At 43.7% G+C, this 11,067-nt stretch overlaps 2 protein-coding genes across 2 annotated transcripts in view; one reads left to right on the forward strand and one right to left on the reverse strand.

The window, feature by feature from the left end:
- The window catches only part of LOC109483623 (transmembrane protein 56-B-like), a 6,701-nt gene extending 3,554 nt beyond the window's left edge, over positions 1 to 3,147 (reverse strand). The window contains exon 1 of the mRNA XM_019786662.1: positions 3,038 to 3,147. The gene's annotated coding sequence lies outside the window, so the exon portion shown is untranslated. The remainder of the gene's footprint in view (positions 1 to 3,037) is intronic.
- Positions 3,148 to 3,655: 508 nt separating this feature from the next.
- LOC109483592 (diacylglycerol kinase theta-like) lies at positions 3,656 to 10,160 on the forward strand. Its single transcript, XM_019786625.1, has 3 exons — positions 3,656 to 5,755; positions 6,034 to 6,391; positions 8,716 to 10,160. Exons 1-3 carry the CDS (start codon positions 3,995 to 3,997, stop codon positions 9,453 to 9,455), a joined length of 2,859 nt encoding a protein of 952 aa, XP_019642184.1. The 5' UTR covers positions 3,656 to 3,994; the 3' UTR covers positions 9,456 to 10,160.
- Positions 10,161 to 11,067: the final 907 nt, after the last annotated feature.

Raw genomic sequence — 11,067 nt, forward strand, 5'->3', positions numbered from 1 at the left:
GTTAATTGTGAAGTATACAGATTCTGAAATACTATGTTATGATACCCAGAATATCGATTAAACCAAGTTGCACAAGTGATGGCATAAAATTTGTAGGTCACTACAAACAGATAAACAGTAATTAGGCCACACCAATTTATTTCCTTGGTTAACGGATTCGCCGCTTCGTTTTTTTGCCAAAATGAAATAAAAATAAAAACAGAACAAAAATCCATACTCTCGGGTCCCGAATTGGGGCCCCAAAATCCACCGCGTACGTTGTAATTTTTTGCAAAATTTGGGCATAGTTAACAGCGTTAAAAATACATTGCTTCAAGGCAGAAACATTTTTCTGTGTGCAATTTGTTCGGAAAGCTAGGTTGCCTCTTCAAAAGTTCGTCAAAAAAAAATTCTTTTGATATAGAACTCGCCCCCCACCCCCTCTGCACATGTCACCATTCATGGGACAAAACTTCACTGACGACAGTCAAACGTACGGCAGATTTACTAAGTCATCATGCCTGTAACAACATATCATCTCCCTTTTAGATATATATTATATTTCATTTAGAAACACGTATTGTGTCGGAAACATGTGCTAGTAACGGGCGTTAAAAGTAATCGGCCGAACGTATAAACTCGGCCTGGGCGGCACATGCACACACACCTTCAAAACGATCTTTTTTTCCAGGGAATATGTAAAAATGACATGACATAACAATGTATTCTGACATCACAAACTGTATTACTCTCAAAAAGTACAAAATCCTACCACAAACATGGGAATTTGGCAAAGCAAAAAGTCCTCCATGCACGTACATGTAAGTCCATTCACTAAATTCTCACGGTCGGAAGAGTCCACTTCGAGTAGGGGGAAACAGTTTCTTTTAATTGTAGAAATTACTCTGTGAAAAATACTACATGTGCATGTGGCATTCTAACAAAGTTACATCTTATTTAGATACCTATAAACAGGAGTACAATTGCAAATAATGCATCAATTATTACATCTAATTTTTAAAATAAAATGTTTCCCCCTACAAATAAAAATCCCCATACATCAAAGACTTTATAGTGAAACCCTAGACCATTGAATTTGTGGCAACTTGAAGAGTGTGTCATTGTGGCTATTTGTTTGAATGATGGCTATGTATAATGTATCTGTAGCATACCTAAAGTGTATAATGGGAAATATAAAATGTATACTACCGGTAGTATTTGGGAGTTGGGAAAAGATTAAAAAAAAGAAATAAAATATCTGTAAAAGTAGTTAATTCTTTAGCCAATAACTTTTACACATTCCTGGAAATTTGTCTAAAGCATATATTTAGGATATTGTAAATTTCAAGCTCTAAATAACTTCCATATCAGCCAGACACAATAGAATGCCCAGCCCAGTGGTAAGCTGTGTGCCCTGAACTGTAAGAAAACAATGGAATCTGAACAGAGCACCCTGATTTAAACCACTCTTTGGAACTTTGAAAGATGAATAAAAGTGAAACCAGTTGGATGGGAGTCTTGTCAACTGACAGTTTGTTGTTCATACAGTAAAGATGTGTATCTTGCAAAATAATACGAATAATTGTAAAGGGATGTAAGAGAAGTTGCTCATGTACATGTAATAATGGTCCTTTCAGTTCAATAAGTGTCTAATATAATATCATTTTGTAACTTAACTTAATGGATTGCTTACTACATGGCTGTATGGCAGGTGGTCTCAAATTTTTATTTTTATTTTTATTTCGCCCGCCCGCTCCATTTTTTTTCTAGAAAAATCCGTTAACCAAGAAATTAAATTGGTGTGGCCTAAACTTGAGGAGACACATACCTTGGCTTAAAACAATGGCAGTACTAGTAGAGGTTTCTGTGCACACTGAGTAGCATTAGCTGAGTGTATAATGAATGCTGCACAGTAGCAAAGTAGAGATCTTTGAACCTTGGTCCCAGTCCCAGTCAACCATTCAAAGGTCATTAGACTGAACATATAAATCTTTAACTCAAGGATGTGTGTACCACTACGTGTGCTAGTAAGTGTGTGCTTCAAAAGTGTGCAGATGAGTGTATCATGCAACGTTACTAAGTATGCGTGTGGTTTCAAAATTTGTATGTTTCTCCATATCATTTCTTCCAAGGTAAAAATGTCTATGTGTTTTGCTTGAACAAGCTACTCTTTATTTTATGGAGCTGTCAAGATCATTTGTTCCTGTTCTGGTTAGCTACAGTCTACACTACTGATATTCCTCTTTCAGAGTACTGCTGCTGCAATTGCATTGAATTCATTTTGACTATTACGGGGCATGGGGGTCAGTTAAATGCCATTCTATGCTATAAACCTAAACAGATTAAAGTCACTTGAAGGGGATAGCTGTCAAATAAGGTGGAGGGATGGGTAAGACTGTTATGTCAATGTGTCAATATTACATGCTCACAATGCATGACACTAAAAGACATTGCAAAAGTTTCAAGTTACAGTAACGTTATATCCTTGTTATGATCTTTAAGCACTGCCTTTGTCAAAATTTTACTGGAATAAAATGTTTAGAATGAATGTTATTCTCGAGCTGACATTATAGCACAATGTACACTGCAAAAAATACAAAATTATAGGTTTCCTCAACTAGCTAATTAATTTGGTTTTCATGCTATTGCAAATTCCCATTGATGAAAATGGGAAATAAAAAAATGTCAGGCATTTGCCTGTGGGAATACAGGGTTTGACATTTCTTGTCAAAGAAACTGGTGCATGTAACGTTACCTAACCTCAAATTTAGGTGAACGGAAAAAATGTGGGTGCAAACCAAAAGATAAGTATTTCAAGGCCTACATATATGACACGTATCATTTAAGTAGTCCCTCTGAATCATGCACGAATGTGTTTATTGTCTGCATAATCTATGCACAAACAACAAAGCATCGGCAACACAAAGAAGGACAAACAGCTGATCGAAAATATGACCTCTAAGCGCAAAATTATAGAGCGATCTGACAAGCTAGTAAACCATCTTATATCCGAATATCTAGGAACTCTGAAGGATCGTGGAAAGAACACCGTACTTACGACTGCGGTTGTGGCCAACCCAGGACTAAACTACTTCTCCATTCAGTTTCTAATAACAATTTTGATGATGAAATGTCACATGTCACGCAAGACCTGCTGATTTTCTCCAGAAGGCATCGAAACAAAAGAAACAATAATACGACTGTCCCTTCAACCAAATATCACTTTATTTCAACACCTAGTGAGGAATAATGATCAAAACATTATTCTTAGCAGTTATGACAAGTTTGTGCAAGTTTTCTTGCTGAACGAAAGGATTTTTTAATGTTTTTTGTTTCGATGCTGTGCCTTTGCTCTCAGGGGAGCTTGGTCCCTGCGGCGGTAGCTTAGCAACGACACCTAGCGAGATCTTTGAGATAAGCAATCTAAACCCTGTGCAGAGCAGGATTTAGCGGATGATAATGTTTGTGATGAGTGCATGCGTGAAGTAAGTAAATATGCCGAAATCAGACCTCAAATTTTGTGCTGGAAAAGTGCACGGAGCTGTGCAGACTGTGAATTTTGATTGACACCTCTCGCAAGAGGTCTGACCTCATTTGACCTCTCAAATTTGACCTTTGTGATCTCAGGAAAAGTCTCGCGATACACAGCGAGATTCCGCGAGACGTGGAGGTCAGAAGAAGAAAATGTAAAAGGAAGGAAGATGACTGGCAGTCGGCCGCCGCTACAGGTTGAATCCTCAGGTATTCCTCGGAAAATTCGCCCAGCCAGGACGGTAGAGGAACGCAGGTAGTTTCCTACTGTCGAGACGCTATACAAGATCGAATCTCTCGTTCTAAGATGCGGTTATAGGCGAGGGAAAGGGGGAAGGAAGGACGGGTATAACGGGACCAGGCCGCACGGGTGCGGCCAGCCATTTCTCCGCCATCCCCGATCTCTCTTCCGGTGTGTATGCATCCTTGATCAGGTGGGACCTGTTCGCGGTGATATGGGCGGTCGTGGGGCTTTTTGCCGTGCATGAAAATAATTTCAGGCGCCGCCATGGCAGTGTTCGTGCCGGGAGGGGGCCCAGTGTCGCCCCGAGAGCCAGAGCACGGCTCAAGGCACCTTTTTCATAAGAAAACCTTCCACAAGCCGACTTACTGCCACCACTGTACCGAGCTACTGTGGGGGGTGCTGGGACAGGGGTATGTGTGTGAGATGTGCAACTTCGTCAGCCACGATAAGTGTAGACAAGCTATCGTTACACCGTGTACTTCGCTGGCACCGCAACTCGTAAAACATCCCGTCGCACACTGCTGGAGCAACGCTGGCCGACACTTTAAGAAAAAATTCTGCAACGTCTGTAGGAAAAAGCTGGACGACCTCTGGGCGCTGCGGTGCGAGGTGTGCGAGTACTACGTGCACGCGGACTGCCAGGACTTTGCCGTTAGCGACTGCAGACAGTGCGCAGCATACCAGCCGCAGAGGCACGACTTAATGCTGGCCGTACACACGCACCTGTGGCGGGAGGGAAACCTCGGAGCCACCGCCAAGTGCGTGGTGTGTAAGAAAAACTGCGGGACCACGGAATGCCTGGCCAGCATGAGATGTGAGTGGTGCGGCGTGAAGGCCCACACCGGCTGCTACAGATCCATTCCAGCCGAATGCAGCTTCGGAGCGCTGCAGAAGCTAATGTTACCGCCCGTCTGCGTACACGTGCCGTCCGCTGCAGTTGCCGCGGAAACCCTAATGGGCCAGTTCGGGCGGAAACGACAAGTAAAAGTAGACCGAGACGACGAAGACACAGCCGACGCGCGCACGCCGGGAACGCAAGACGAACAGGGCAAGAGTAAAATGACGGTCAAAGTGTATGACGGTAGCGCCTCCTTAAAACGGAACTGCTTCCGTACGGTGATAGTTTCCCGCGGCGCGTCCCCTGCGGAGGTCCTGGAAGCGGCCATGAAGTCTCATCACATCGTAGACAACCCCATCCACTACTACCTCTCGCAGGTGGACAGGGAGAGCCCAGAGACAGAGAAGCCGCTCAACAACAACGACGACACCTTCCAGCTCAGCGCCAGTGAGGGGAAGGCGCCCGCGGTCTGCCTGAGGTTTGCCAACAAAGGCCATGGAGAGAAGGGCATGATCAGGGTTTACCCTGGGATGCTAAGAGTGGCCGTAGCCTACAAAACCATCCCCGTGACCAACACCACGACAGTAGACGAAGCCATCCAGATGGCGTTAGAAAAATTCGGACTGCGAGAAGAAGACCCCAGCCACTACTCCTTGGTGGAAGTTCTGATCGACAAGGGTGTACAAGAGCGTGTGATGCTGCGTGACGAGTACCCCTGGCCGCAGCTGGTGGACGCGCGGCAGGGCTCGCTACGACAGATGAAACTGACGAGATTCTACCTCAGGAACTCCTCCCACCCGGAGGGACCCGTGGAACTGTTCGTGTACAACCTTCCCGTCGGTTTAGCGCCGGGAAAGTACGTCTCCATCATGGCAGAACTCCTGGGGAAAAACACGTTCACGACCGTCGGGCCGATCCACCCGCAGTACGGCGCGAGTTTCATGACGTTCTCGTCGGCCGACACGGCCCTGCGCGCCCTCTCCATGCTGAACGAGTCGACGGTGGACGAGAAGCGCGTGGCGGCCATGCTGCTGCCCCACGTGGAGGCCAACATGATCCCCAACACCGTCACCCCGCTGCTCGTCTTCGTCAACACCAAGAGCGGCGGCTGCCAGGGCGTGGAGATCCTCTCCGCATTCAGGCACCTCCTCAACCCACACCAGGTTTGTTTGTTTAATGAATCTCCAAATTAGTGATTATGCACCACTCAAACTAGTACTCTTCCTGGAGTCCTCTTACACATTATAAAATACAACATTATATTATTAACTATTTACAACCACTTCTAACTACTACTTTCAAAGAAACTTGTCAACATTAAACAATATTACGTACACACGAAAAAGTTAGGCTGAATTTTCATTTGCTACCTGGTTTTGAAGAGTAAAATGCACCATTATCATCAATTAATTACACCAACTACGTATGTCACATTATACAGGTGTTTGACCTGGACCAGGGTGGCCCCCTGCCGGGCCTCCTGACCTTCCGTAACGTCAGGAAGTACCGTATCCTGATCTGCGGTGGTGACGGGTCGGTGGGCTGGGTGCTGTCCTGTCTGGACGGCATCTCCAAGGACCTGACCTGCAGCACGCCGCCCACCGCCATCCTGCCCATCGGGACGGGGAACGACCTGGCCCGCGTGCTGGGATGGGGAGCGGGGTACACCGGGAACGACGACCCGCTCTCGCTCCTCATCCAGGCACGGGACGCCGACAACTCCAAGTTCGACCGCTGGACAATCCTGTTTGAACCAAACGAGGTGGAGAAGAGCACGGACAATGCTACATCATCTACAGGTAAGGCTGTTGCGTTCCTTATAACACTGGTCACTTCAATTTTGGAATGTCACTTTCCGAATTTTGAGACAGCTATGTTGAAATCCCTGATTTTCAACTCTGTTATTCCTGGATGTACAGTAATCTTTTCCATACCATTGGAAAGATCATGTTACCTTCTTTATTAGGTTGTTTTTTTATGGTCAGAATGTACAAATTTATCAAGATATTTGACTTTAAAAATTGCAAGCCTGGCAGTCTAGAATACACACCGTCAGGCCCAGGAGAATATCCTGGCAGTCTTGACTTTAGCCCGCGCGGGCTTAGTAGTCAGCCCGCACCCAATGTAAACCACTGAATTAATGAGAATTCACATGTTCACACCAGTGTAATTAGCAAGTGGGTTGTACTTCATGCTCTCCTTACTTATGATAATGTGGATTTTGCATATCAATGGCACCAGACCGCGGTCTGAGATGTAGCCCTCCCAGGCTCAAGTTGGCACAGACAGTCTGCATTCATTAATCAATTCACACTTCCAGGGCTGTCTTGTGGGCCTTTTGACCAGAATTTTTAGACTGCAGGGGTGAAATTAGCCTGACGGTCTGAATGGTTTTCGAGTAAATCAGCCCGCGGTCTGGGAATCTACACCTGTAGTCTAGTGCCTTTAGACCGAAGGTCCTGTAATTTACACTTGCGGGCTAGTTGTTAGGCCTGACGGGCTGTTAGGAAAGACCACTGGTCTGCTTGTATTTATTATTTATGATATCTTAAGTTATGAACACTGCAGAACAATAATTTCATATCACTGTGCTCATTACACCAAGAGCTACACACTGATGTGAAACTTGAATGTTGAAAATCAATTTTTACTTGAGTTTCCAAATGCCTTGTGACTTTCCAAAATTGATGCGACCAGTGTTTTATGTACCATTGTGGATTAAATAAAATCATATTATTAAATAATACCAGAGTTAGAGGTGTTGGCGAATTGTTCTAGTCACGTATACGTATAACTTATACTATAGCTATGGAGGAAGAGAAGAGCATGGACAATGCTGTGTCATCTACAGGTAAGGTTATAGTGTTCCTTCTGTACCATTGCAGGTTAAATAAAATCATTATAATTTATATTAAACAGTAATGTTCCAGGCTTAGAGGTGTTGGCCACTTGCAATCTTCTACATTTATATCTTATAAATTGTATAAGCTGTGAGCATTGTGATCATGTATCCAGGAAAAAGTCTATTTCAAGTCACTAAAAGGGTTCATCAATCACGTTTGTATTGATTTTTAATTATTTGGAAAAAAAGAATATTAAAGTACATGTACGTGTAATTCTAAGCATTTGTATCGATCAATGACAACAATTTGTGTGACTTGGAATGGACTTCAGTTAGAATATTGCATTATGTATGTATAATATTGTATATCTAACTTTCCTTTGCCAAAATGTGTACTTGTAGTATAAGGTGTGTGTTGAAACAAGTAGAACTGAAAGTCATGAATCTGGAATGTGAAACTGAAACTTTGATTTGTTTGAAGGTGGTTTAGTGCAGTGCTGCATTGTGGAAAGAGAAAGGTGAAAAGAAAGAATGAATTGCAGCATATTATTACCTCCATGTATGGAGGTTTTATTTTAAATTTCAGTGTGTCTCTTTTGCTTATAAGTATTTCCATAGTCATTTTCCTTAGTCATTGATACATCAGCATGTCAGGGATGGTGAGGTGAGGTCAGGGGAAGTGACGTCAGGGTCCTAGAAAAAGTTATGATCATTTCCTGCTTTCTCCACCTACTGTATGACTCATGACACGTAACAAATAAATTGGCATTGGTTTCTAAACAGTTTTTAGGATGATCCATACACACTAAATTTCGAGTGGTTCAGGTAAAATTTGTTAATGCAGAAAAAGTACTAGTCTTTCAAGCTTACAATATACATACATGTCATTCACAGGAATAATTTGGTCTGAAGAATATTTTCAACTTTATAATTAGGCCAAAATCTTACATAATGTTCCTTTCAGAAACTACTACACATGTACTAAGTACTGTCACTAGTCATCATTATGGATCATAATGAGCGCTCGAGTGGTGGATGTCACTCAAAAAATCCGGAAATAATCTCCGTGGTGGGTCTGACGGGCGTGGTCCACAGTTACCTGATGGTTGCCATGTGATTAAGTTCATTTAGCAACACTGATGGATCTGTATCTGTATCAGTATAGCTGGTATAACCGCCCTTTGGCGTAACACACCAGCTTATGATCATAATGTCACTGACAAAATGTCTGGAAATACCAGTAATCTCAATCCCTGCTTTCTGTTTCCTGATGGTTTTTAGGTGCGAGCAGTGGTCCTCGAGACGAGCCCAACGTATGCATCATGAACAACTACTTCGGTGTGGGGATTGACGCGGACCTGTGCCTGGGCTTCCACCTGGCGCGCGAGGAGAACCCCGAGAAGTTCACCAGCCGCTTCCACAACAAGGGCGTGTACGTCAAGCTCAGCCTGCGCAAGATGATGGGCAGGAAGTCCTGCAAGGATCTACAGAGGCAGATCGAGCTGGAGGTGGACGGGCAGGTCATCGACCTCCCGACGTGCGAGGGGATCGTCTTCCTGAACATCCGCAGCTGGGGGTCGGGGTGCGACCCTTGGGGGAACGAGACGTCCGAAACGTTCAGCCCGCCGTCCTACAACGACGGGACGCTGGAGGTGGTGGGGCTGACGGGAGTGGTTCACCTCGGGCAGATCCAGGGAGGGATCCGTGGCGCGATTCGCGTGGCGCAGGGACAGAGCATCAAGCTGACGCTGAAGAACGACATTCCGGTGCAGATCGACGGCGAGCCGTGGCTCCAGCCCGCGGGTCAGGTCATCATCATGCCGTCCGCCATACAAGCCAACATGCTGCGCCGACGCAAGACCAAAGTGCAGCGCCGCAACACGGAGCCCAGTCTGTTCCGCCCCACGGGCGAGCTGAACAAGGCGCTCGGGCAGCACATAGACTCCACCGCGAGTTGGCTGGTCTCGTCGGACGTGTCTCCAGCCGCTGACACGACAGGCAGCGAAGCACCACAGTCCTGAAGTCACTACACAAGCTCCTGTAGACAGTACATGCCATTTCTTACATATGTAGTTTAAGAGAACAAAAGGACTATGTCCTGAAGTCGCAACACAAGTAATCTCCAAGCAGACATTTCGGTGGCTGCAAAAGACAGTATCAAATTGGCCGGACAGTATAGCCTAGTTACCAAATTATGTATAATAGCTCCAGAGTCCTAGTACATCTTTGCAGAGAGGATGTAGGACTCGGGAGCTAAAATAGGTTTGGTAACCAGGCTAAGGCAGTATCCATTAGCCAGACGGTATCCATTGGCCACACAACTTAAGTGGCTAATGGACACTCCTCTGGCCAGTGGATACTGCCTGGCCACCGTATGATCTGCTTGGAGATTAAACACAAGTTCCTGTAGACAGTACATGCCATTTCTTATATACGTAGTCTGAGAGAAGTGAAGGACTATGTGTAGTTAAGTTCATTCCAGATATCTGAATTCTACATTATACATAACCAAAAGAAGTTGTCAGATATGAATAATATCATTTCCAGGGGAACTGTAGCCATTAGTCGAGATATACCTTCATTTCATGAATTCAAGTCCATTTTTACTACAGAGCGATGTATAATTACGTGTGCTGTAATTTGTTGTAAAGTGCCAAGTGAAGAAAAGATATGTTTTTAGTCATACTACTGTGATGATATCTAGCAAAGAAAGTCTTCTAAAACTTGAAGAAATACTACTGTGATGATATCTAGCAAAGAAAGTCTTCTAAAACTTGAAGAAATATATTCTGAATTTGACCATTCCTAGGAAACCCAGGGATGTGTAATGAAGTAATGGTTTGCTATGTACTTCTACATGTATGTATCTGTGTCAATTGCTGCTTTGTATCAAATTGTTTTGATTGCCAATAATTGTGGCAAAGCCATGATCAGACTAGGAGTTAGACACTATAGATAGAACCTGGTGTCTCCTTCACTTTCTCATCATACATCTGCTTAGAGAAAAGGCTTCAAATCAATTATAATGTCTTCATAAGTTTGTCAATCCACTTTTAGTAGTGATATTCATTTTGAGATGTTCTTGCACTTCTCATTTGTTGTTTTGCAATGGCTAGCAGCCTGCTTTGAGACATTTGTAACAAGTCAGTCAACCTAATGGGCTGGTAATGTGGTATATGTTCCTTTTTCTTTGAATAATTTATGACAGAAATGTTCCTGTAGAGTCTAGCATCACGTAATACAAGTTGTCATGATCATAATTATGTTAGTTCTTGAAATCTAATATTTTGTCAGTTGTATTTTGGTAAATTTGGTATGAGTTGGAGACCATACATGGATAACGTCCTTAACCTTTTTTTTGTGTCTCACCAAGTAGTTTTGTACAGCTCCTTTGTCTCATCCAGCAGTTTTGTACTGTTGTATCTCACACCAATGTTGTCTATGGATCCTCCTGTGATTGGTTAATCATTCCTAGCTTTGTCCGTTTTGTCTTCCAAATGTAGTTTCACACGCACAATAGTCTGCCTCAGCTTATATCACTTCTCAATACATGTATTACTGTCAATAACTCAATATGTGTTTGCATTTAGAGAACAAATTTCAAATTTATTTTTTGTTTTTCCTGGTGCTTTT

This window comes from Branchiostoma belcheri, unplaced genomic scaffold, assembly GCF_001625305.1.
Source record: "Branchiostoma belcheri isolate BF01 breed outbred unplaced genomic scaffold, Haploidv18h27 scaffold65, whole genome shotgun sequence".
Lineage (NCBI taxonomy): Eukaryota > Metazoa > Chordata > Leptocardii > Amphioxiformes > Branchiostomatidae > Branchiostoma > Branchiostoma belcheri.

What these genes read in the sequence shown, in the direction of transcription:
- LOC109483592 (XM_019786625.1), top strand. Translation starts at nt 3,995, where the DNA reads ATGAAAATAATTTCAGGCGCCGCCATGGCAGTGTTCGTGCCGGGAGGG. An exon ending in ACCTCCTCAACCCACACCAG is followed by an intron (nt 5,756 to 6,033) that starts GTTTGTTTGTTT and finishes CACATTATACAG; the next exon opens with GTGTTTGACCTGGACCAGGG. An exon ending in CAATGCTACATCATCTACAG is followed by an intron (nt 6,392 to 8,715) that starts GTAAGGCTGTTG and finishes GATGGTTTTTAG; the next exon opens with GTGCGAGCAGTGGTCCTCGA.